Source organism: Eupeodes corollae, chromosome 2 (genome assembly GCF_945859685.1).
Source record: "Eupeodes corollae chromosome 2, idEupCoro1.1, whole genome shotgun sequence".
Taxonomy (NCBI): domain Eukaryota; kingdom Metazoa; phylum Arthropoda; class Insecta; order Diptera; family Syrphidae; genus Eupeodes; species Eupeodes corollae.
In genome coordinates, this window is record NC_079148.1 from 133,536,473 (window position 1) to 133,564,417 (window position 27,945).

Consider the following 27,945-nt stretch of genomic DNA (forward strand, 5'->3'; position numbering starts at 1 on the left):
TTGACAAGAAACCCTTTTAAAGAAAGCATTAAATGAAGTTGTACAGAAAATAAATGAAGCATAGAGTAGTAAAGTTCGGCTTTCATTTGAATGAAAAAACATAATCAATTGTTATTTTGACAGAAGTAGACTTAACTTAATAGTTAGGGAGATTTTTCTTGACTAACTTAGCAGTCAACTTTCCATTAAAGTTGCCTTAATTGGAAGGTAATTTTTTTGACAGCTGGCCAATCAGATACAAGAAATTTGCCTAACTTTCAAGTCCCTTGTGTCGTCAGAACCTGCCCATTTAAAGTGTCTTCTTTAAGTGAGAGAGATGAAACGTCAAAATGAGTAGCTAAAAAGAGTCTAACGTGATCATCTGGAAATTACATTTCAGTCAAATGTCAAACTGACCTTTTATGTCATTCAAATTAGAATTCAGCGCTTTATTCTACGGGTGTTAAGAACATTTCTTGAACTTCGAATTAAATTTAAAAAAAAAATAATGAATTAATGAAAAATTCTCAAGTGACAAGGAAGTTAGTTTTAAAATGAGTAAAATAATTATTTAGTTTCGTTATCCCTATTAATAAACATGCTTTGATTGGGCTTTAATGTTTGGTGGTTTTAACCAGTACCGCGGAAAAATGCGTGGAAGAAGTCAGATCTGAATCAACAACCCTGCTTTACGGAAATGTATGATAAACTTATTAAATCCTGATCTTGTTGGAAGGAAACTGATCATTTAAAAATTCTAAGTATTTGTATCACCAAACACCTTTTGTGAATAGATCACATTAGCAAAAGTATTGCCAGGGGTTGCCTGAAAAGATGTATCTAGCTATTTTCTTATGTATACAAATCATCTTAGGTACATGAATTACATGAATTTAAAATAAAAATGTCCTTCCAAACGGCCTGGCATAAATAACATTTTATATCAACCTTGACTTAATCCTATACACACCCTTTCATTCCGCAAGTTGTTGAAAAAAATGTTCCCTTTTTATCTTAAATGACTTTAAAGTTTCAATATTTATTTTTTAATTTAATTTACAAAATATTACAATTCCCCCGAACATTTATGTTAAAAAGTATTTGAAAAAGGGTAAATATAGTTCAATATTTTCCCACCCCAGCAGATGATGACCACTCCAAACACACTTAACCAAAGAAAGCCATAAAAGTAATAACTTCACAAATTTGAACCCTTTCACCCTAACTTAAAGGCAACATAAAAAAATCTACCAACCGTTTCAAAAATGACCAGTTTAACTGAATATATTGCTTTCAAATTGAATTTGTTGGTCTTCTAAATAAATGGTTCTCGAGGTGTTTTTTTTGCTTCACTGAAGGTTTTCAATTTCCCTCTTGGGCATTTAGGCATCGGTACTAATATTGTCCATCATTGTGCGTGTGGTTAAAAGTAAACATATAAAAGTTATGTTACATTCGTTCTGTGAATTTTAAAAATAACCTAAAAGACCTATGCTTCATTAATTCTAGGAAATACCTTTATTCGTGGTCTAAACTCGTACCATAGCGTAGGACTAAAAGGGTTGCGAGGGCATAAATATGGTAAAATGGAGTGAGAATAATCCCACTTCGTCTTTCAAAATACAAAGCTTGAAAAATGATGCTTCAAAACTAGGTATGTACTCGTATCTACGACAAGGTGCATTAAGTCAAACATCATTCTCACTATCCAGATGAGGAGCGAGGAATATTGTGTAAAGTTGTTATGGTTTCGTTGGTCTTTGAATTTATTTATATCTTTTTTTTTTGTTGGTATATAAATATCTATAGAAAAGGATTGTCACCTGATTGTCAGCTATTGTGTTCTTGGTTTGAAGCTTTCAACTCTGAAAAAAACACTATTCCTCTGGCTATAGGAATGTACGAATACGCACAACAAACAGAAGCAAGAAGATTCCACTTTAGACCAGAACAGACGTCAGGGCTTTGTTAGGTAAAGGATTCATACAAATGAACTCTAAAATGTATGTAAATTGATGCAGATCTCTCTGTCATCATTCGAAGCTATATAAAAGGGGGCGATGAAAGAGTTGTTTTGCATCGTCCGTCTTCGTTTCGTGTCTTCGTCGTCCTCGTCGTTGTCGACGACGCTGCCGTTGTTGGTCGTCCTAGATTGTCATAACTGAGAACAGCAGCGCTTAGAATTGAGATTTAGCAGCAGAATTGGAATTGACGCATCGGATTTAGTTTATTAAATGAGAAATCGTTTTCCTTCGAATAATTATGAAAGTGAAAGAGGAAATTCAGTATACTCTGAGTCCTCGTTATCTCTATAGGCATTGATGACAAATGTTTTTTTTTCCTCGAAAAAGATTAGGATTTGAAGTACTTCAATGGAAACAAATTGTATTAAAGTTTATACGAAAAACCGTAAATTAAAATGGAAACACCTTTTTTATGATTTAAGTTTAAAGATGTATTAGTTACTTTATAGTTGAATATATTGAATAAAGAAACATGAAATAAAAATATTGAAAATATTATAAATTTTCTTTCTTCCCTGATTCAGGTGGAGAAAGAATTTAAAGTCAATATAGTACTACACTTTTAGGAGAGAAAAGTTTTGATTTTTTTTCTAATTGCAGCTAAATAAAAGTCAAAACGTAGTTTGAGACTGTCCTTTTCCAAACAGTTTGATTTATGTTAACATGCGCTTACAAAAAAGTCAAAACATTTCTAAGTAATCTTCTTTATTCAATTAACCAAAACAATTTGTTCCACAAAGATTGGCACAAAACTATACCGCCCAAATCCTAAAATGCCATCGAATTGGTCACAAAGCCCAAAACCTTAAAAGAAAAACGCAAAAAAACCAAAGCGATTGTGGTAACGCCCAAATAAATGTTAAATAAAAGAACGCACAAATTTTGAATTCGGGTTTTATGACAAAGGAGTTGGGCTTTGTGACATTTATTTTGGGCATAACGATTATGATTTGTATCGTTTCTTATATTTTATCATTTAACGTTATCAAATCAAAACATTGTTCTGGTAGGCAAAATCTGGTAAAAAAAAAACAGCCAAAAAACTTATACAATAGTCCATATTTCATGGTACAGATAAAAAAAAAAATCTGGTAGAATCTAACAAGAACCAGGAGAGTTTTTTTGAATCAGATTTCCTGGTAAAAAAAATCAGGGAAAAATGTGGTAAAATACTCCAGATTTCATGGTAAAAAGAAATCTGGTTTTATTTACCAGAAATCGGGTTTGCTGGTAAATTTTTTGACAGAAAATTTTCTGGTAAATGTTACGAGCGTCCTGTTGAAAAGTATTTTTGTTTTCCTTTTAAAATGACGATTATCTTGAATTTGGTAAATAGAACCAGGAAATTTTATTTTCTGGTACATTTTTTTCTGGTAGATAAAACCAGTCTTCTGGTACTTATTACCAGAAATTCTAGTCTAGTATGTATTTTCCTCGTAGATAAAAAGCAGCTTAATATTCTACTAGAATTCAGCTACATTTGGAGTTAAAAAATCGCAGTATATTCTGCAGAATTCTAGTACATTTTTAACACGAAAAAAATATTCGTGGTATATTCTACAAGAATTATTTATTTATAATTTATTCCCGGTATAATTTGTACCAGAAGAAAAAATTCTCCTGGTATAATCTACCAGAAATACTATCTGGTGTATTTTACCAGAAGGAATCTAAAAACCACTTTTTCTGTATAAATTCAGCGCGAAATCTGGTCACCGGTACCAGTTTTTTTTTGTTTGATTGTAAAATTACATAAGTCCCAAAAAGAGAAACGTCAAAAAATATCATTAAAAAAACGTCCGAAAGCACAAATCAATTGTTATATCACACAAACCGACCTTCAATGTCCTAACGCCCAAATTTAGGAATTGCATAACGCTCTTCGAGATTTCTATACCTACCAGATCTTTTTGGGAGGATAGGACATTCTTGGAGGATGAGTCAATCCATTCTTGCAAAGAAGTTGTTGGTGGAGGCGTGTACTCTGAATGACTGAAATTAAGTCTCTCATTCCGCCTTCCCAATCATTATAGCTTGTTCCAGGCGGAACTTTTGGCTATTAAGGAAGTCTTGTCTTGGCTCAAAGAAAACGTGATATCAACATCTGATATCCGTATTTTCTCTGACAGCCAGGCCGCTATCAAATCTCTGGACTCTGTCTCTACAAACTCTATAACAGTCCATAACTGTCGATCATCTCTAATGGAGATGGCGCAACAGTTTAATATTCACCTTTGCTGGGTGCCGGGCCATAGAGACATTCCAGGTAACTGTAAGGCAGATGAACGCTACAGTACAGCCCATCCTACCACGTTTGGCAGTTACTGGCATACCAATCGCTACTTGTAAACTGTTGCTAATGCAAGACGCTGCGAGGAGGGCAGGCATCAGGTGGACAAACATCACCACGTGTCAAGCCACAAAAAACATCTGGCCAACACTGGATATAAAACGTTCAAGGTGCTTGCTCTCTCTAGCAGATCGCATATAAGCTCGATAATAGGTGTCATAACCGGACACTGTCTAATAGGAAAGCACGCCACGAGACTATGCGTATTCTCAAATGACTTTTGCAGAAGCTGTATATGGACGAGGAAGAGTAAGAAACGGTTCTTCATCTTCCCTGCACATGCCCTGCTCTAGCTCGAAAACGCAAGAATTACCTAGGAGAATTCTTCTTTAACGATCTAAACGATCTAAATCATGTCGGTATAATCAGCCTCTCACTTTTCGTAAGGGACTCAAGCTGGTTCCATTGAGCTTAGGAGGAAGCCTCAAGATTCATGTGGTATCACAATGGGCCATTAAACTGGCCTAAGTGTGTCCGTTTCCATCTTGGACAGCCACTATAACCTAACCTAACGCTCTTCCTACCCCCTGCTTCAGATTACTGTAGGATGGGGTAGGTGCGAATTTGTGTGTATTCAAAGTTTCGTTGCATTTATAGAAATGGATTTAAGTTAAGATTTTAATTCTAAGCTTGTGAAACACAACCTCGCACATACCCCAAATCCTATAGCGAACCCCAGCAGGAGGGTTTCAGTAGGCAGAATGCCCCCCATGCATATGTCACTGCTTCTACGTCTTTATGATAACTGCTAACACTGTATGATGGCTGCTAGCACTGTAAGAAAGCAACCCATTTGATTTCACTTTGGAAATATGCCTTATTTCGCTTTCTGAAAGTGAAATTAAGCCATACATATTTCTTACGCTTTCTTGACGTTCCGAGTTCTTGGACGATCTGACTCTTTTTTCGTGTAATGTTTGCGTTTAGGCGATAAAATTTAAAACTCAAAATGTCGTAATAAAATTAAACAAAAATTTTGCCAGATTGCCAAAATTTTGAAACAGATGACATCTTTTGGGCAATATGTGAATTAGTAATTTGGGCCTTATAATATTTTTAAATTGATTTGGACAATATGGCATTGATTTTGGGCAAAAACACTCTATAGGAAGATATAAACCTTTCCATACGTATCAAACAAATAGATATGAATTTTATCGAACAAATTTGGCTTGTTTTCACATAATTTTCATAGAATCAACAACAGAGTTCTTAGGAGAAATTGTCATAATTTTTAAAGGAAATATTACGCATACTTCAATGACGTTATGAATCAGCTGTTTGCTTTAGCTTGCATAGGCAAACCAAGATGGCTACCGAGGATTTATATCTTTATTAAAATGTTATTGATTTTGGGCTTATTTGCATTTTCTTCTAGAAAGTATTTTGGTCATAGAGCCGTTTTTGAGCGATATGACATTTTTAATATCTTGGAGTTATTTTATTAGGCAATAAAACAGAACGCTTCTTTTGATTTGATATTTCATAACACCCAAAAAAGTTGTAATGCCCCCAGGTTTGATAATATTGCCAAAATCGTACAACAACAAAATGTTAGTACAATTTTTTTGGGCGCAATGACATTTTTAAGATCTAACGACAATTTTAAAAACGCGTTTTTGAGGATTGTATCATTCCATTTTTCAAAACTGTGTAGCTTGTACCTGTCATATGCCAAAAGATGACAGCTGGCCCAAATAGCGGAGAAAGAAGTGAAATACAACAGAAAATGCATTTTATAAAAGATATCTGTAACATTTTTATAGATTTTGAAATATTGTCGGGAAATACGCAACTTTCTGCAGAGTTTTCAAGATATTGAATTAATTTGTCTCTAACAATAAACTGTAAGATAAACTTATAAACTTCAAAAAATTCTATTATTTTTCTTCTATGAAAACAAGAAACGTGAAATTTACAAAACTCCCAGATTTCTTACTTGGATTGATCCAAATATAGACTACAAAGGATGTCACATTTATTAACTTAATTTTGTAAACAAGTAATTTTTAAATGTTATCCATCGTTCAGAGACATTAAACTTTCCTTATTCGATAATTCTTAAAAATGAAACCATAACTTATTTTTGTAAAAAGTTGAGAAGCCGAGTTTTGAGTAAAACAATGAACTAAAATAGTAACACAAATTACATTTGCTCCAATATAAGTAGCTTAATTTTTAAAGAGACAGGTTACATTTTTAATATTCTACCAATAACAAATTCAACAAATAATACCCGTCATTTTTTAAGTATAGCAGAAAATTCCCAAAAAAACGCATCGGCAGCAGCCATATTTTTGAATTTAAAAATTGGTACAACTGAAAGCAGATCTGTCAGAATTATAATAAAAAACACACAAATAGAAGAAAGTTTTGTGAAAATCAAAAATTAAAACTAACTTATCCAAAAAACTAACTTAAACTTATAAAATGGACAATTTTCAAAAAGAAATGTTAAGAAAACATCTGGAAATTGAGATTTTATAAGAAAATAAGTTAATTTAAAAATTGGTTCAAGGAGAGGGTTTGTTCGCAGACTACTACATTAACATGTGGCGTTTGAAGCTTGAAGCTCACCTCAATTCTTTATATATGTCCCTGAATCGAGTTGAAATGAGCTTGATTCGACTCGATTCCGGTCGGGAATCGGAGTCGAGTCGAAATTTGGGAAAAAAACGTGTGTGGAGGAGTTGGTTTTACAGATAAGTAATTATGGTCTATTTATTTGCATGTTTGTGTACATAAAGTATAGTTTAGTTTAAATTAAATTTAAAACAAAAATTGCACATGCACATGGAGTAGGTAGCATATTCGTTTATGTTGCTGAACTTATTCAGTTCTTCATTGTTTAAAATGAATCAAACTATCCCACTTGCCCTTCATAAGAAGCATCGAAACACCATTTGCATTTAAGAAAGTGCTAACAAACTTAATCATTTTTTTGGAAACACCATGAAGATTTATTTAATCTAAACTAAGATAAACCTTTTTTGGAAACATAGCAAAGCTTAATTATCTTTTCAATTGTTTTTTCTTGCAAAACAAGCCCAGTTAGTCCATTTCCACTAACCAAACTAAATAATATCAACAGTAATAGATTGATTTTTTCCCCAATGGAAAACACATGATTCCAAATGCACAACTACTCGAACACAGCCATAGATATACAAATGCATTATCATTCGTACCAACATTTGAGAACGAAATCACATAAGATCCATTCGAGACTCTTATAAATGTCAAAACACCATCCGTAGCAAGATTCTACTTTAACCTTTATCGGTAGTTTTCATACAACGGATATTGTTTTTGTTATTCATGTAAAATCCTACTATACTATTGATAAGTTTTCTAACAAAATACGGGTAATAAGACAATTCCCTTAGAATTTATTCTGCTGACATAGGTTTTTTAATGAAATTGTCTGTTAACCTATTTGTACTTTTCACTTTTAAGGTTGCTATTAGCTAGAAAATTGTAATTGGAATTACTTAAAACAACGTCTTTAAATATTTTAAAAACTTGTTATATCTTTTCTTAAAAATACAATAGATTAAATCACAAAATGATAATTCTCACCTATTTCATTTATATATCGATATTTCAAGTATTTTTATATTAATACATTCCTCCTGTGACTTAAAGGTTATTTTTGCATAAATGATGCCTTAATCCTGATTTTTACTTATGGCCTTGAACACATACTTTTTCCTTAAAGTAATTTGTTGCAATAATAATGTGTACCTCTTTTAGAAATGGTTCAACTCAATCATCATTAAAAAGCCCTTGCAACTATCACGGAATCAAATATTTCCTAACGTCAACGTTTATGTTAATAAATTAAGTTGTTATATAAATGACCAGCCGTTTTTATTACAATTATTTAAAACAACAAACCACCTATAACTACTGCACAATAAATGTTACCAAAAAATAAGAGGGACGAAAAAAATTGATAAGTTCTACCTAAAAACTACTTAAGAAAGGCTGTTTTATGAGAACATTCTGAAATTGTTGCATGTTGGAAATTATGCCTTTTGCAAGCAATTAGATTTGATTCAGATAAAAAATTAACACGACAGTTTTTATAAAATAGAACGATTACCCAAAAATCAGAAGGTCCCAATGTTAAGTGTATCTTGATTATGATTGTTATAAAATATTTTATTTCATAAAGAATTTATGTTTATGGAATAATTAATTTCATATTTTTATAAATGCTTTTTAATTTCTTTAAAGGAATGTTAAAACAAATAATGGTTTCAAAAAATAATAAACTACATTATGATGTTTAAAGAAAGACCCAAAAAAGGACTCTTTCTTTTATAATAATAGAATTCCAAATTGGCTATTTAATATTTTTGTAATTGTATCTATGTGTGTGCTGTATATGCGGTCACCCATTGGTGTTTGTTTTTGGAGAACTTAATGAAAACCCCATTGTCTGCTGATGGTTCTTGTAAATTTACCTTTTTGGTGGATAAAGAAAATTCCTTTTTGAAAATGTGGGGTGTGACGAACATCAACAGCCCATATCGTTCAGCAGTTTCCCATTAGCACACATATAAAGGATACAAGGATATAATTACCACACGGTTTAGGGAATTGGATAAATCTGCAAATAATTATACAGAACGGGGTTATATGTTAATTGCGGCAACTCCAACCTGATCCTGTTGGTGCTTTAACCCTATTTCAAGAACCAGTCGTCATCATATCATCGTCACCGTTACCATCACTGAATCCTTTCAATTTAAATTTTAAACTCATATAGAAATAGAATTGTTTAAGCGCCGGGATTTCATTTTGCTCTTTCAGTTTCAAGTTTGAGTGTGTGTATGGGTTTGCGTGTGGTGGATCATGTCTTTCATGGTATATGTGTATACTTATAATGTGTGTAGAACATTAATGTTTCTTTAAGCGTTTAAAACGGTTTGTTAACAATTATTCCTGATGTCGTTATGCTTGGGGATCAACTTTGTTTCTTTGTTTTGCATTTGCACAAGGATGAATATAATTCTACATTCTGCTCCCCCTTTTTTAAGGTTTTGTGGGACATCGTTATGTTAAAACCGCGACAATGACGCAACGGAACCAAGCAATTTGAGTACTAAACGGTAAACGAAGGTATTTTTAAATCGTTGTTGGGGTGTATATTGTATGCGAGTGTTGATATATGCCAACAAATTTATTTTTTTATAATATTTCCGGCGGATAATTTTCTATTGGAGTAAAATAATTTAATTAAATTACCATAAACTATTACATTAACTTTTTTTTTGGTAAGAAAGAAAAAAAAAGAAATAATCATGGTCTTTTTTTTAGTCTCTCATATATATTTTGATAGGTATTTGCTTCATTTAAGAATATAATAGAATTAAATGAGTTTGAAGATTTATTGGTTGAGCTACAAAGTAATAAGGAAGAAAGAAATAAACTTCAAATCATTTACTCCATTGAAGTAAAGCTTCCATTTTAAACGAAGATTTTAAATTTAACTAGGAGCAAGTGAATTGGGTCTAATAGAAATTCGTAAATGTGTTTGATTTGTTGCAATTGAAAATAGAGCCTATAAAATGGTTCATATAATTTTTAGTGAGAATTTAATTTATCCTCTCCAAAAATATGACAGAATGCAATGAATGGCTGCGATCAATCTCGTGTTGGATTGGGTATCTTGGATAGCTGCATTTTTAGATACCTTGTTGAACGAGTTGGATAGCTGTATTGAGATAGCTGTCAAAAAATAAAAACAACTTTCAGCTGTTCACAAAAAGCAGAGAAATAACAATTTTGACAACGAAGCTTAAATGAACATGCAATTTCGGAAAGGGCATATCTCTGAAAATTTAAAACGTTTAGGAATTGAAAAAAGAAACTGGTTATTTTTCAAACTATTGCATATATATCATTTTTTTTATGTACAGGCGATGACATTTATAGTAGAATTAATACCAGAGCATTTACGTCACATTGGTATACAAAAGAACGTATTTGACAAAATCTGACATGTGCCCTTTTCGAAATTGCATATTCATTTAAGCTTCGAAGTCAAAACTGTTGCAAGATAAGACACTAGACTGGAGGTAAGACATAGCAAATTAAGTCAAAAATAATTCGGAGGCAAATAGCTTCTTCATCGTTTATGAGATAGATAGATAGATTAGATTTATTGTTTCTTTTGTTGTTTATGTACATAAATAATACTTGCAAAAATCGATGAAATTCTTGGATAGCTTTGGATTCATTTTTTGACATCTGAGCTGATTTTGATCAGCTGTTATTTTACACGTCAAACACTAACAAAAAGGTATCCGGATACCCCATCTGTCTGAGATTGAACGCAGCAAATGAGCCATTTTCACAGTGGTAGAAAGGTCAAAATTCACATTTTATTCCCTTACAGTCTTCTAATTGAAATCTATAATCGATGTGTTTAATTTTATTCTCAATGTTAAAGCCCGCCATGAGTGATTCGGATGTAGGTCTAATTTTCTGTGGCTTTTTTCCACATTTGTGGCCGCATATCTGCAAGAACGCAGCGAATGTTGCCAATCGTTTCGGGCTTATCGGTGAAGTAGACTAGTGACTTCATACATCCCCACAGAAAATATCCAAGCGTCTTTAAATCGCACAGTCTTGGAGGCCAATTCAAAGGTCCGTTACGTGAAACTATGATGCGGTTACTTAACGTTTCCTTCAAATAAATAATTTGCAGCACAAGCTGTGTGACACATAGAACCATTTAGTTGAAAGATCATGCACATCAATATTGTTGATGAACGAAAGACTCAATTATCATGGCTCTATTGCAGTGACCATTGATTGCAACGTTCTGGCCAGCATCGTTTTTAAAGAAAAACGGACCAATGAATCAAACAACCCATAATGCACACACAACAGTCAGTTTTTGTGGATGTAGAAGGATATATCACTTGTTTATTGACGTATCCATTTAACCAAAAGTGAGCTTGATTTTTGAACATAATTCCTGATACATATTTTAAATAGAACCATTTCTTTTAAAATAAATGTTCACAATCTGAAAGCATTGTATTTGGCGTTTTTCTATTTTAGTTCAGAGCAGAGCTCGAACTGTCAAAATAATAATTGTGTTTCTTTTTGAGCTCTAATCGTTCAGAGCTTCAAATTCGTGTTTCTTTTTTAGTTCTGAACATGCTCAGAATAAAACAAAGTAAAAAGAGTAAAATCCTAAACACAAGCAATTTGATATTTGAAAGCTAGGAACCTAAAAAAAATCATCGTCCAAACAATAAAAATGGCGGAATTTATAAAAAACTAATTTCATATATCATTTTTATGAATATCATCTATCTCAGACGCTATTTCTGTTTTTCAAATAATGACAGTTTAGTGATCAAGTTGTTTAATAATTAGATCAGAGAGCTCTGAACATACTTTGCTCAGAACTCTACTCTACTCTGTTCGCCCAGACTCTGCTCAGTGCTCAGCTCTGAACTAAAAAAGAAAAACGCCAATAAAAAATAAAATAAATTGGGTCGCGGAACAGTCCGTTTGAGAACTAGCACCTAGTGACTGACAACTCTCAACCATTCCTGTGTGCGAGTACTGTTGTCAGGGATGGAAGGGACCTACAGTTTTAAGCCGAATCCGAGCTTCGAATTTGAGAAAGCACTTTTCATGACAAAAATTACTCTTGGAGAATTTTTCAATTCCTCGCAAGAGGCAGTACCCGTGAAAAAAACTTTAGGTGGCGTAGGCAGGGATCGAACCCAAGACCTCTCGCATGACAGTCCATCGCACTAACCATCATTTTTTTTTTTTTTTTTTTTAATTCATTTTTATTAATTCATTCTTAAACCTATCTTAAAGCTAGACAAAAATTCATAAAACTAGCCTAATTATCCATAACTTACAACTAACTTAATGGTCCCATACGGACACTCTAAGTTAAACTATAACACTGCACTAACCATCATGCCACGGGTACCATTACCAGAACAAAAATAAATCCATTGAAAGCTGACAAAATGGTCACCAGTTAATATAGTGTTGCCAAATTAAAGTTATATACTTCAAATAAAAAGACCCTAAATGGCTGCTTTCAGTCTTAAACATGAAAAGTATCCGGATATCTTTTTGTTAGTATCTTACGTGTAAATGAACATCTGATCCAAAACAGCTAAGATGTCAAAAATTAATTCAAAGCTTTTCACTTATTTCTGGAATATGTACGCATCTTAAAGAACAGGAAATTAATTTCAAATTTGTATGTTTTTGGTACAAATCAGTAAATTCTTACAATAATTAATTGAAAACTTCATTTAACAATCATTATAGACCTCGAAATCGAAATCTTCGTCTTCCTTTTTTTTACAGCTGAAAGTTTTTTTTTTATTTTTTTGTAATTCTTTCTCAATTAAGGAATCCAACTTGTTTAATAAGGTATCTAAGAATACATCTATCAAGGATACCCTTTCCAACACGAGATTGAACGCAGTTATTATAAACTGTCCGACAACGTTTAACACCTTGAATTTTCCAATGATATCTAGCTGTCAAAATATTTGTTGTGAGATGGCCGTCATTGGCTGCGTTTAATCTCAGACATATAGGGTATCCGGATACCTTTTTGTTAATGCTTTACGTGTAAAATAACAGCTGATCAAAAACAGCTGAGATGTCGAAAAAGGAATCCAAAGGTATCCAAGAATTTCTGAGGTACGTAGGTATCTGATAGAACAGCTGATTCAATACGTGGTTGAATTTCAAGAAACTTGAAAATTGATTTCAGCTTTTTGTATTTGTTGGTAAACAAAAATATACAAAATGTTAGTTGAAGATGTATTTGAAGATGTTCTGTACATAATAAACGATGAAGAAGCTATTTGCCTATAGGAATTTAAAAAGGAAATTATGATCTATTATTTTAAACTTCAAAATGGACTTATTTTGTTCTTGTTTTGTAGATGACCAATTTGCTAAATTATTAATCGTATAGAATTCCAATTGATCTAAGAGAAAATTTAACATAGATTACAGATTAAGTTGATAACCTTATAACCTTATTTATTAAATTATTACGCACCCATCAATTCATCATCGTCCGACGAATCAGTTGAATTATCCTTAAATGTTTTATCTTACAACAATTTTGACTTCGAAGCTTAAATGTTTCTCTGCTTTTTGTGAACAGCTGAAAGTTGTCTTTATTTTTTGACAGCTATCTCAATACAGCAGTCCATTCAACAAGGTACATATCTAAAAATCCACCTATCCAAGATACCCTATCCAACACGAGATTGAACGCAGCCATTTTGTGTCATTAAGTTCAAAGGTTTAAATGGGAATACGCTCAATTCAAAAGTACAGCGCCATTAGATCATAAAACGTTAAATTAAAGGGAACCAATTTCGCTTATTTTCTGATATGAATTGGTCTACAACTGTGGACTAAACACAAGAACTATTTGGTGAGTCTTGTTGAATGGCTGCATTCGGTTATGCAAAATATAGAGATGGTCAATTGTCTTAAGGTATAAAAAGTTATAACCAGTCGGTATATTGGCGATTAAAAGATGGCGCTACATGCTTTAAAAAGATGCAACAAGCAGCAATCCAAATTACATACAGATTTTATTAAAATCCACAAAGTCTAGATTTCAATTACAAATTGTTTAACAAATTTCTTTAATATTTAAATTGTAAATAAAATTACTTGACCTTGAATTTTTGTTGTATCTTTTTTATCATTACGTGGGTTGTTTGTTTTAATGATGGGCGTCATAGGAATTTTTGTATACCCAATTTGATTTATGGTCTCGCAATATTTTGTCAAATCATAGCTTTGAACCAAAAGTACTTATCCGTCATAATTTCCGTTTTGCTCTTTTTTGTGATCCTGCAAATGACATAAATAAAAAGCAATCCATTACTAAAAAGAGGGCTTTTGCATTATTACGCTTGATAACTTACTGACGATGTTGTCTTTTTGGCCTTCAGTTTTCTATATAAAGTAGCATCGCGCCGCCGCCCGCGATATGTCATTCCAAGCGTGTGCATACGTTCGATGCAATAAAATATGACACATTTCTGGACTTTTTATACACAGTTTGGTGTATGGCCCATGGGAAGTTTCATTAATTTATGGACCTTATAAAAAAACGACCCTTCAAAAAACGTCCTTACATATTCTAGAAAAATAGAGAAATAGATACATTTTATTAAGGCTCAATACACATCAGACATTCACACAACCCGCAATAACAAACACACTTTATTTTGATTCGAAACGTTTCTCACTTCATTATTTCTGAAAAATGAGTCCAACCCCCTTTTTTTTGTAAGTCTAATATCACAGAACCGGATTTAGGGATACGATGACAATTCGAAACAAGGATATGTACGTATGGTATATACTCGTAACTAGTCCAAAGATGAGCAAAAGATTTATGCGTGCTTGCTCCAGAACAAACCGAAAAAAATGGAATTGATGATAGAGCATGACTTTTGCTTTCTTTGGAAGTTATTATTTTATCATATCCTGTGCACGGTCAAGGATCTATAACTAAATAGCGAAGGATATACTTTTGTGCAGTAAGTAGGATATTTTGGTAGAGTATCATAAAGAAGGACTCGCGTGGCGCATTGTTATCACATCATATACTCGTATATAGGGAATATCCTTGCGACGGGGGTTCCGCTCTCGTTCTCGTTCGTTATGAATCATTTAGCTCTGAAATAGTCCGCCAGGCATCATCGCACAGGAAAGAAACATTAACGTCGTCCCCATAAAAAAAAGTTTGACAACAATATTTTCATATTCATAATTTTACTTTTTAAATTATACTCGAACTGTACATAAATATATTTAGTTCCTTTTTTCAGGGAGAATTGTTGTATGCCTTGATTTTGCCCTTAAACTGTTGAATCTCGTCCTTGGTACATTAGGATAAAAATATAATTCAACCAAGATTACAACGTTTTTAAAACAATTTCCCAGGGATGAGATTTGAATTTAATTTTTATTCTGTTCGGCGCTTCTTATATCAACCGCTGGTGCTGAGTGCGCGCCTTTGATCCGTTTTTAATTTAAATTTTATCCTCGTGCAAGGAGCATCCCAAAGAACAAAAAAGAAAACAAGAAGAGATTAAAAGTAAATTGGAGCAACCGAAAAAATGAAAATATAAAAAAAAAGAAACCAAAAAAATAACTGATGGAAATTGGCTACAGCAGCGAATATGCCGATTCAAATTTATTCATTTCCGATCAGGATACGCTTATTGGAAATTTGTGTGGTATATTATAGCTTTTTATCTATATTCTACTTTTTCATCTATTTCATCTTATGTTATGTAATAATGGAGACTGAGATGGAGGAGGAGGGGGTGGTTCTAACCTTTAGATGGAAAAAAGCTTGATGATAAGACTTTAGGCTAAAGAGTGGGGTTAATGCATAGAAATTGAAATTATTTCTAATAATATTGATATTGAACATATTTTACAGTAATGATGGGTAAGCAGATGTTGATGTTGGTTGATATGAGCATAGAACATGAGTTTAAATTCAAGGCTTCTAAAAAAAATAAGACCCTATGTTTTTAAAGATACAGAATTAAACTAAATTTCTCATATTTTGGAGCAACTACCGACGGACAAAGACGATTAAAAGTTAACCATCGTTTTATGATTAAACCTTGAATATTGTTTCTGGAAACTTCGTAATTAGTCCTATCAAATTAAAATCAATATAAGAATTGTTTTGGTTTTTAATTTTAAAAGTTTTACAGTCTTATTCTGGTACAGTGATGAAACAATTGTATTTTTACTTTATGTTACATTACGTTATTTTAACAAAAAATCTCGTTTATGGAGTTTTTCATTGGTAATTTGAAATTGACTTTTGTCTGTCATTTTTATGCTGTTCTTTCTCTTTAATGGAATGGTTTGTTCTTTTTTAAACTTCTGTTGTTATGTCAAAACAAATTTTTCAATTTTTGGAGTTTGTTAGAATCAATAAGAAATGACATCTCTCAATTTACCAATAACATAATTTAAAAAAAAATGTGTATAATTTGAAATCGAAAAAATGATTAACAAAAGAAAACTTAAAGCTGCTCTTAATTTGCCTAAAATAGTTATCCCCGGTTAATAACTTTTGTTTTTTAATCATGTAACCGCACTAAATAATTTTAATGATTTTAGTTTCTTCAATTCCGGTTTCCCATATACGAAGGAAAATGACGCGATAGAGGCACCAGCGGTGTTAGAGATTTCTGAAGGTTTTGAGTTTGATAGTCTGCCTAGTGCTAGTTCCACGGTGATCAATGCTGCACACAAAAATCTGTTAAAAAGAAGTACCACGAATAATACTTGAATTTTGGATTTGCTGAGACAAGTGACACCAAACTTCAAAGCGTAATTTGCGACAAAGTGTTCCCGAACAGTGCAATGTTTCCAGCAAAAATAAAAAAAACACTTTGGAGGGAATCATCCAGATTTCTTCAATAGAAAGTATGCTGAACTTACTAAAACTTAAACCATTGTTACTTATCGCTCAAATACAGTGAACGAAAATAAGTTGATGGCGTCCTCCTTTTTAAGTTACTGAAGCCAATACCATTACTGAAAACTTAATAAAGCCATGTTTTAAAGACATTGTTGAATGTTTGTTGGGTGAAAAGGCCAAAAAACCGTTCCTTTGTCAAATAACACAATATCAAGACGAATCGGAGAATGTGAAAGCTAATTTACTAACTTTTACAAATAAAAGTCAAATAATTTGCGCTGCAAATGGATGAATCAACGGATGTTTTAGGGTTGGCTATTTTAATAGTATTTGTGCGCTACCAATGTATACAGTAGGTACTTTCAAGAAGACCTGCTCTTCTGCAAGCTGTTGCCAACTTCTACAACTGGTGATGGTGAAATTTTTAATTTGATTAACAGTGCGTGGAAGTATACATGGACGGTGCCAAGACCATGAATGGAAAAACGTCCGTTGCCGTCGCGAGAATAAAGAAAATTGTTAAAGGATGTACCAGTAAACATTGCGATCTACACCGCCATGTCCTCGCAATGAAAAAAATGCCAGCCTCACTTAAAGAGGTTTTGGAAGAAAGCTTGAAAATAATTAACTTTATTAAATAACGGCCAAAGGTTTTTCAAAGAATTGTCTGATGACATGGGTAGTCTACATACGCCTTTACTTCTTCACGCAGAAGTTAGGTGGCTTTCTCGCTGAAAAACACTGTTAGAACTTCCTCATTGACGACAAATTTGTTTTGAGGGACATGTTGTGTGATCGTTGGTTATTGAAATAGGCATATCTGTCAGTGTATCACTTCAGAGAAAGGCAATAACTGTTTTCCATGCCAGTGACAAAATAGAAGCATTTAAAAAGAAACTCCATATAATAATAATGCATATAATATAATTATCTAATTCCTTATTAAGTTAAGTTTAGCCGCGTTTTATTATCACCGTGATCTGATCCGGATCAGATCATGATAATAAAACAGCATTGGATCATCATATTTTTTATTATTTAAAGTTTGGTAGCAGTTTCAAATTCGTTCTTTCAAAAGTGACATTTCGAAGCAAAAAAAAATATAAACAAATACCCAAAATGGAATCTGCTGTGGTTGATCGAAGTATTCATTTTAATTTTTATTTCTTTTCTCTATTAAAAACTTTTATAATTTGCAGTTTTTATTTGAAAGTGATGAAAGCGAAGAATCAAACGATTCAATTTTATCCCTATTGAATCTTATCGATGATGATTCAAGATCCAGTTGTAGCTCCACAACTTCTGAAAATGTGCAAATCACAAAAATCAAAAAATGTTGAAAATACTTTTACATGGGATTTTTTTGAAATCATTCTTTAAATTGAAAATGGTTGTAAGAAACACTTAGGTGACATAAATTAGATCTCAGAACCGTCTAAACCATCTAAATAAAGAGAGTAGTTTTGAAATGACAGTGGTTTGTATGTAACTCTTCCAAGAATTTCGAGAGAAAATCATACAAAATTCTTAAAAGTGTTACATACAACCCACCGTCATTTCAAAACTACTCTCTTAATTGAGATGGTTCAGACGGTTCTGAGTTCTAATTTATGTCACCTAAGTGTTTCTTACAACCATTTTCAATTTAAAGAATGATTTGAAGAAATTCCCATGTAAAAGTATTTTCAACATTTTTTTCTGCTGCAGCTTTCTCGATTTTATTTATGTTTTTTGACATTTAAAGCAGGGTTACCCATAGGACATTTTGCTCAATGATTTTTTTTTGTTCCTTGTTTTGGGGGAAAATAATACCCATAAATTATGTCAAATATACATTTTTTTGGACTTAATTATTTGAATTTCACCAATTAATTAGTTTTGTTAAAATATCTAATTATTTCATGGATTATATACCAAATAAATAAATATAAAGCTTCTCGCTTTTTATTTAAAAAAAAATATTTTATTTCAGTCAAATTAAAATGTTTATATGGCAATACAGATTTTATTTAATTTGTTTGCAATGATACCAACATTTAAATGTGAAGTAACAATGATAGAGCGCTCCTTGTTGTGAAAAAAAGAATTAAATTTTGGATCTCAAATTGAGATCCAAACACAAAGCAGGATCTTGTGTTGTTGTTGTAGTGCATGTAAATCCAAGATCCGGATCAGATCATGGTGATAATAAAACGCGGCTATTATTCTTGTGTATTTCGTTTTAGAAACTGTTTCCTGAATTTAATAAAATAACCGAAATTTGAAAAAAAAAATGTATTTTATTTGCTAAAAGTGCTCAGCGAAAAAAAAAATTGGAACCGCTGGTTTAAAGTATAATGAATTCTTGAATTCATTGTTATTATTAAATAATTATATGTACTTTTTTGTAAACAAATCTTTCATTTTGACAGTTCAACACTTTCAACTTGAATAAAGATAGCGTACAAATTGGCAGGTTTAAACAAAATAAGGGACATGAAAGAAAGGCAAGTTTCTAGCATCTGATTGGCCAGCTTCCAAAGAAAGTTGACTGGAAAGTTAGTCAAAAAAGCACTCTAACTATCAAGTCAAAACCAATTGTGTCAAAATGACGGCTTATCATTATTGTTCATTCAACTTATAGCTGAACTTTGTTACCCTGTAATTTATTTATATTGTGCACTATTCCACTTGATGTTTTATGTAAAAGAATTCGTTTTAAAATTGGAAAAGGGATAATGAATATTTCTTTTCGAGATGTTTGTTTGATTATTGTTTTTTAAATAATTATGTTTTTTTCTAGATTACCTGAAGGTAGAGGTTAGTGAAGTTAAGTTCCAAGTTTGATGTTCATGATACTTAAAAAACCTACTAGTTGCCTAGGTCAAAGTTTACGTTCAAAGAATGTTGTTGACTGCAAATGAAGCCCCTTGTCACCTTGTGTTCTCTGAATCTGCCCAAGAATGATATTTAGGAACGACAATATTGTTAACTATAGTTAGAAAGAGAACAGACCTAAGTGTCAGTGTCAAAGCTGTCATATTTCCATTGAAATTTATTAATAAGAAGAAATTTAGCTTGATTAATTAGTTTATTAATTTAAAACTAATCATCCACTTTTGAATAAGAAGTATTTGCTTAATATATTAAGCCAAAGCTTTATAAAATTCGTTATGTTCATTCAAACTGTGTTGAAATATTTATTATTATTATCATACTTTATTGAACAATAATATAATTACAAAATTCAATAAATATTTATCAGAGCATTAGTTACCAGGGCCTTTAGCTCGTTTGGAGAAAACTTAAGTTAAATATGTATATTATAAGTCTTGTAATAATTTCGTTGACAAATTTGATATTACTTGGTAATATTATGGTTAAACGTTCTTTGAGAGATTTGTTTTCTATGGATAAGGATGCTGAGTTGATATGCGGACATTGAAGTTACAAACGGGTGCTGGTTCTTTGGTGATCAGGTGTTTGTGTGTGGCATTTGTGTGACCCAATCGAAGTCGTATGTATTTTGTTACCATACTTTTTGGAAGTTCTACAGGGTAAGTCGCCCTCGCAGCATCAGCATTGATTGTTGAATAGTAGTTAGAGTATTCTAGCCAGTTATTCTTATTTTTGTTTTCATATAAGGTTCTAAACGGTTTAACGTGTTTTTTTTTTTCTTTAATTGTTTAAAAGAGATAAGAAGCTGCCTGAGAGCGAGTTTGGCTTCTGCGTCAGCAATTTTATTACAAACATGCCCAGTAACCCATGCTAGCTTGATAGTATTTCCTTTTGTGATTAGTTTATCCCGGATGTCAACTACTATATCACAGAAGTTGTTTATACCTTATACAGCTTCGGCTGTAAATGTTGACGATGTAAAATAGAGCAGTCCTTTAGTAATGTCACAGCCGTCTTTCGTTACTACAGCATATGAGGTATGATTTTGAAGCATCTGTAAACAAAGAATTCCATCCGAGTCTCTTATAATTGTCCTCGATTTCATCAAACAATGTTTTGTATATATCATTGTTTGTGCTTGATTTATTACCATTCGACATATTTGTCAAAATAGTTTGTTTTGGGATTTACCACGGAGGAAAGTCAACGGTCTTTTTGTTCTTTACTTCAATTGAATTTTTTAGCTTTTTCGCCGATTGCAAAGCCTTATATTTACAAAGCGGATTGGTATTACAGTTTTTTCTAGGTTCAGGCAGGTTCTTATAGCGGCGCGGCGTGGTACGGGGTAGAAATTAGTTACAGAGAAGATTTGGAACATTTCTCATAAATTGGTAGACCGTAATCAATTTTTGATAAAATAATTTACTGAATAACCATAATTATAGTATTTACATTACAGTTACTTTTTTAAATGAAAGATATTTGATAATATTTACCCTGGTAGTAAGACTTTCTCTTAAGTTAGTGCAATGTTGCTTTAAACTTTAGTTAGATTCCAATATAATGCCTAGAATTTTTGAACATTTCTGTTTCTTACAAATATGTAATATTTTTAATTTAGAGAAAGATATTTTACCCCCTGAGGTATTACCCCATTCGGTCAAGCGGGTACATGACTTTTTCGATTAAAGTCAAAACGGCAAGTATTTTTGACATAGTTTGCTGTGCAATTCCAGCGTTTCTTACCACCGATTTGATTTTGGTAACCTCCTGTTGCCAAAGAATTCAATGCTGCTGATAACTTAATGATAATCGGAACAGCATATTGTCTTCTGCGAGTAGTCATGTCGAATAATATGGTGTTAAGTAAGTACATAAATCCGTCTTTAGAGAAAAGTATATATTTTTCATTAAGAATGCGTTCAAATATTCTAACGTGTATAAAGGCTCTTTTTAAAAGCTAGAGAAAAGTTTTCCAAAAGACACACATAAAATTCTGAAAAATCTATAAAATCTTTATTTGAAGATTATTTCATGCAAATGTCGACCTTGGTTGCCCCTCAAATGGTCCATCAGCTTAATCCAATTTTGGCATAATATTTCCAACATTTCGGCCGATATCTCACGAATAAATATGCTTAAAGGCGTTAAATCGCACGATCTAGGCGGCCAATTGACAGGTCACGAACTTGAAATAAGTCCATTGATGCGCAAGCTGTGTGGCATGTGGCACCGTCTTGTTGAAACCACGTGGCATGCAAGTCAAGCTCTTGCATTTTGGGCAAACAAAAGTTGGATTTCATCTCAAGGTAGTGCTCATCATTCACAGTTACGTTACGATTCGCATCATTTTTGTAGAAATATTGTCCAATAAGGCCACCAGCTCATAAACCGCACCAAACTGTGACTTTTTTGGGTGCATTGGTATCTCTTGCAATGCTTCTGGCTGATATTCACTACACAACCGACAATTCTGCTTATTTACGTACCCATTGAGCCAAAAATGAGCTTGATCGCTAAATTTTTCCATAAAAAAGTGGATCTTCGACCAACTTTCCAAGAGCCCATTCACCAAAAATTTTACGTTGCAGTAGGTTGTTCGGCTTCAATTCTTGCAACAGCTGTATTTTGAAAAGCATCACAGCTAAATCCTTCCGCAAAATTTTCCACGCTACGAATCGATAATTGTTGGTCATCATTAAAACTAGCCGATACAGCTGCGATGTTTTCTTCAGTTCACACGTAAGCGTATTGTGTTGGTGGTTTGATATCCAACAACGTAAATCTGGTGCGAAATTTAGTTACAATAGCCCGTATAGCGGCTTCAGTATGTCGATCAAGCTGGACCATAAAATGAAAGAAGAACGCGATGAATCAATAATTTGCAAGCGTTGTTCGTTTGTAAAACGATTAGTGGTTAAATCACAGACCAAGCTGAAGATGTTTGGCAGTGAAAAAAATACGAAACGTGTGTCAGCTGTTTAAAAAAGTGTTGCCAAAAAGATAATAGCTAAAAAATCATCCTTTATATGTACAAACCTTTTCTCATTCTTCTACAATTGGCTCGTACCGTTCTTCATTTCCTTGCAAATTTAACCAAATTCCACTGGCTTCCATTTTTTTTTTTAAATTTTTCTTGTCCAAAAATTCGATGTTTTTTTTTTTTAACTGTCAAACAACTCGATACTCGTTCGAAAGTACAAATTTTTTTTGAAAACAAGTTATTATAATCGTCATCCGATTCTACTTTCATACTTAGTACAATATGAAAGTAGTATCGGAAATGAGTTTCGAATAGAATCAAAAGTAGAATCGAGTTACATAGTAGGGCCCCTGAATTCTCGTTTTATTCATCGGGAAATAATCAATTATTATTATTATTAAACAAATTGTTACCATCTACATATTTAACACTTCATTACGTTCTTGACGGTGTGCACATGGAAATATTTTTGACAACTCATCAATTAATTCCGCTCTGACCAATGATCGCATTCACAAAGCTAGTGGCTACGAAGTCAATGGATTCTGATTGGCTCAATCTAACTACAAAAGTAGTTGAAATTTCCAAAAGTTAGTGCATACTGGTTTTGACGTTTCACAATCAGCTGCTCGGTAAGGACACAAGAATTCAAAATGAAATGAGTCTTTCGGTATTTAAATACAAATACAAATCAATCATACTATGTCTTCTATTTGTTTTTGTTGAATTTAAAAAGAAAAAGAACTATTTAAAGTTCTGAAAACACAAATGTTTCTTATTTTATATACATATTTGTATTTGTCATTAATATGACAGTTCTGGACTAGCTTTGTAGTGCAATTTTGCGTTCACAAAGCTAGTTGAATTTTGACTACGTAGCCACTAGCTTTGTGAATGCGCCCAATGTCTGTAACCAAACCATTTTGGCATATGATAAAACGTCAAAACGAGTCAGCTGAGTGCAATGTAAACATTTATCCAAGAGGAGATCGAGTAATCGAATTGAAATTGAATTGAGATTTCGATCCATGTATATGTCGTCAGTGCATCGAGGAATCGAATTGAAATGGAATCGAACTGACATTGCTGGCTTCAGATCGGGATACTCCACCGTCGATCACATTTTTGTGCTCGGCTCAATTGCTGACTCGTTTTTATCTAGAAATAAGTAACTATTTGCATTTTACGTTGATTTCAAAGCTGTTTTCGACACCGTGGATCGCAATGCCCTGTTTAACAAGCTTTTCCAGATAGGAATGCCCCTTAAGTTCGGTACAGTATTGCAAAATTTATACAAGACTACCAAAGCATCACTGTGGAATGGCATATGTTTATCAAAATGGTTCAAAACGAAATCAGGAGTTAGGGAGGGCTGTGCACTCAGTCCAAGCTTGTTTGCACTCTTCATTTAAGATATAGTCAAAGCATTACCAGCAGGAATCGAGTACGCAGGCGTTAACATTAAAGCTCTTCTTTTCGCTGACTTCATTGCTCTGCTCGCTTATCGCACAGTCCCTTTAGCTAATGATAAATTAGCTTGCTGAATATTGTAAAAGGTGAAACCTATTGGTAAATTTAAATAAATCCAAGGTGATGGTTTTCAAGAATGGAGGTGGTATATCGGGTGCAAGTGAGCAATGGCACTATAATGGGGAAAGAGTAGAGTTGGTGAAAGAATAGAAATATCTAGGAGTCTGCTTGACTAAGAACTTCAGCATGGAAAAACATCTCACTGACAAACTTGTTAAGGTGAAAACAGCTATAAACGTAGCATGAAAGCAATTCTTTAATAATAAGGAAATTACGCACACCAGTAAATACAGGGCCTTCGGAGCGGTATCGCAATCAGTTATGTTTTATGCGGCTCAAGTTTGGGGACGTCGGAAATATGAAAAAACTCAAGCTGCAGGTCGATTACATCCTCAAAGCTCTCGATATGCCAATTTATCGTCCCGAAGTGGATGGTTTAAAGACTGCATATAACTAGCCGAACAGTGGATGTTGACCTAATAGCTTCTCTGGATGAAGCCTCAAGAACACAATACACGAAGCAAGACAAGAGCTCATTGCAACGCATGATTTACAGTAGACTAGGCTACGATATCCGGGAAAGAAACTACTTCCATTACAAATATACTATCGAACAAATTTCGTTCATGTTCCGGCTAAGAGGAGAACTCCTTAACCTAAACTAAATAAAATCAAAATCTAAAAAAAAATCTCTATTTGTTTTGTTATTTTAACGTATTAATAAAATTTTACTTGATAATATGAAGATATTTCATAACACAAAATGACACATCTAAAACATTTGAGAGAAAATCTTGAAACATTTAATTTCAACAAAAAAAAAGTGAATCAGCCCCCATTTTTGTGCACGTAGCCCCCGCTACTGACTTAACTGCACTGTTTTTTAAATTAAATATTCAAAAGTACTTAATTCAATTGCCGTTAGGTGTCGCTAAAGCAAACAAATTCTAGCCCACATCTCAACCTTTAATAACCTAGAACTGAAACCATTTTAAAAAGTACACATAACACTCACCAGACGAACACAAATCGTTAAGAAGTATCACAACAACAGCTGTCATTTTTGACATTTCTGTTTGATTCACAAACAAAAGTCATCATAATGCGAACATAGAACTTCAACTTCCGTACACACCAACAAAAAAATGCGCGTTTTATAATTTTTAGATATTTTTGCAAATTTTTAAATTAAGTTAAATAAATAAAGAAAAAAATAATGTCATCAACGAGTACAAATACATCGTTAGGATGGAAGAAACCCGACGAAGTAAGAAGCCATCGCTTAAAATTTAAATCACTCTAAAAACCAATTTCTTTGATTCCAGCTCATTCGCCTTCACAGATTGCAACAGAAGAAGAAGAAACTAACCGCGAGATTGAACAACAATCAAAACAAAATAGAACTTACAGCAAATGATAAGGAAAAGCTATTGGAAGCTGTTGTTGCTCAAAAGCGAAAGAATCCATTTGCCAAGTAAGTCAGTTTATATCTTCATACTTCCCAGCTCATAAAAGATGAACATTTCTTCTCTAGATCTTCAGAAACATCGAAAAAACTCAAAACAAGTGGCCCTGAACTGGTCGATGATGATTCCGTCCTCTCGCTCATCACAACTCCACCTCTGCCCAAACAGACAGAGACTGTGGTGAAAGAAACTCCTCAGCGTTCTCCACCAGCTAAATTAACACTCAAACCATTCGATCCGAAGGCATTCTCTGAGCTCTTTAGCAAAGAAACCCAAGAAGATGACTCCGAGTTAGTGGAGCAGCAAAAATTCACGAAAAACTTGCCTGTAGATTGGAGCTTGAAAACAAGAGCGCGCTTTTTCTGTGAGACCGATATGCCAGCTACAAAACTGAAGACCAGTCAAGAAGCCAGTGGACTGACGGGCTTCGTTAGATGCATCGACACAAGAAACTCCTCGGGTGGTCTGGACATATCGCCTGCAGCAAGACTGAATCAAGCCACGTACTTCTGGCAGCATCCCCATTTGCCTTGGCTGACGCTGTTTCCCAGGAATTCCAAGGACAACAATGGAATCCTTATTAGCGAACGCGAACGAAAAGCCCTTGCCCTCGATTGGAGTGACAGCTTCCGTGGACTCTTCCAGTTGCTGCGAGCCCGACAGTGTCCTTATTTCTACCTTTGTGCCAACTCCTTTACGATACTTTTTCGAGCAGCTGGAATAGGTGGTCGGGTGGAAATTCACGCACTCATGAGCCCTACTTCCAAAGGTATGCGATCCTCCCTGCGACAGGAGGGCATCGAATTCACTCTGCCGCTAAAGAAAGAATCTGGACTGAATAAATCAGCCGATGGGAGTTTCAACGATGGAAAAGGTGACCCACCCGCCGCTGATGGGACCGAAGCCGATGCCGACGATGATGCCATCGAAGACGAAGATGAGCAATGGCTCGAAAGTCTGGGAATGGACGAGAAGGAGATTCAGAAGATCAACAATGCCCACGCCAGACAACTGCAGTACAAGGAGATGGCCGACGATTTCAGTGACATCTCCTTGGCGCTCATCGAAGGTATCGAGTGTCAGGCGTTCTTTAACTTTCTGCTCAATGCCAAGAGCACAATTACCAGCGTGGGTCGTTTGGCAGGTGTTCCACCGACCCTACTAGCGCCCGTCGCATTCCCTAAGGCTACCATCGAAAGTCTCAGCTCAAGGTCCAGCAAAGTGAGAATGGACGGAGTGGATTACTTTAGCGTTGAATTGAAGGGAATCGTTTTGCCCACAGTCCTGCCATATGCTTGCTCATTGCTCTGCGAGTCAAAGGAGACCTTCAGCGCCACAATGGCGAGCCATATGTCGACTTTAGCTTTCAGCAAAGCCTCAGCTAAACTGACGGAAGCCGTCAAAGTTGAAGACGAGGCGTCGGGAGAGCAGGTTTTTGGCAAAGAGAATCTCTCAGACTGCGGTCTGCAAACGGAGCTCCTGGATGCACTTTGCCGAACCGGCGAGAATTCTGTTGGTCTTATCGAGAGGGTCTGTTACAAAAAGGATTTTGGTTATGCTTGGAGTTGATTATGTTAAATGATTGTTTATTTATTAAAACTTATTATGTACTACATCCCTACACACTATTTATTCGCGCCCAAACTTTCTACCGCTTCTAATGGTCGACGATAATCAGTTCGTCGATGCTCCAGTCCTCGTATGAGTGATCTGGCAGATACCTCCGAATGATTATGGGAATTTTCTTTTGTTTCAGTTCCTTCATCGCAATCTGTAGGGGATCTGTTTCGCCATCCAGTTCGACCATGATAGGAGCACACATGGCAATCTGAAGAGCTCGCGTTCCTAGGACGCGGGCGCGCTCGTACTTTGTCATGTATTTGGTTGTTATTCGTTTGGATTTGGGTACTCCACCGCCACCTTGACCTTGAGCAATTATTTCAATGTTGTCGACTTCTTCATCTTGATTGATGTCGTCAATGTTATCGTCCTCATCGACATCATCGAAGTCCTCACCGCCAACACTGAATTTTGGAAAGTTTTTCTAGGTTAGTTTTGGAATAAGGATGGAATTTTGTAAACTTACTCATCGTTATCAAAATCTCCTTCATCCATGGCTTATTTAGTGTGTTTTTTATAAGACGTGAGAAATTAAATTAAATTTTTAAAATTTTCCGCTAAGAAAATATTTGATTTTCTTCTAGAACTTGTAGACTTTCTGCGTGTTTGGTTTGAATTTCTGAGTT

The 27,945-nt window shown here is 33.9% G+C and overlaps 2 protein-coding genes across 2 annotated transcripts; one reads left to right on the forward strand and one right to left on the reverse strand.

The window, feature by feature from the left end:
• The first annotated feature begins 25,327 nt into the window (after positions 1-25,327).
• LOC129944049 (protein downstream neighbor of son homolog) lies at positions 25,328-27,314 on the forward strand. The gene is made up of 3 exons (XM_056053206.1): positions 25,328-25,500; positions 25,559-25,707; positions 25,768-27,314. Exons 1-3 carry the CDS (start codon positions 25,450-25,452, stop codon positions 27,266-27,268), a joined length of 1,701 nt encoding a protein of 566 aa, XP_055909181.1. The 5' UTR covers positions 25,328-25,449; the 3' UTR covers positions 27,269-27,314.
• LOC129944052 (DNA-directed RNA polymerases I, II, and III subunit RPABC2) lies at positions 27,265-27,945 on the reverse strand. Its single transcript, XM_056053208.1, has 2 exons — positions 27,786-27,945; positions 27,265-27,723 (listed from the first exon to the last, which is right to left on the reverse strand). The coding sequence occupies exons 1-2, from the start codon at positions 27,812-27,814 to the stop codon at positions 27,357-27,359; spliced, it is 396 nt and encodes a 131-aa protein (XP_055909183.1). The 5' UTR covers positions 27,815-27,945; the 3' UTR covers positions 27,265-27,356.

What these genes read in the sequence shown, in the direction of transcription:
- LOC129944049 (XM_056053206.1), top strand. Translation starts at nt 25,450, where the DNA reads ATGTCATCAACGAGTACAAATACATCGTTAGGATGGAAGAAACCCGAC. An exon ending in GATGGAAGAAACCCGACGAA is followed by an intron (nt 25,501 to 25,558) that starts GTAAGAAGCCAT and finishes CTTTGATTCCAG; the next exon opens with CTCATTCGCCTTCACAGATT. An exon ending in CGAAAGAATCCATTTGCCAA is followed by an intron (nt 25,708 to 25,767) that starts GTAAGTCAGTTT and finishes TTTCTTCTCTAG; the next exon opens with ATCTTCAGAAACATCGAAAA.
- LOC129944052 (XM_056053208.1), bottom strand. Translation starts at nt 27,814, where the DNA reads ATGGATGAAGGAGATTTTGATAACGATGA. An exon ending in GGAGATTTTGATAACGATGA is followed by an intron (nt 27,724 to 27,785) that starts GTAAGTTTACAA and finishes TCCAAAATTCAG; the next exon opens with TGTTGGCGGTGAGGACTTCG.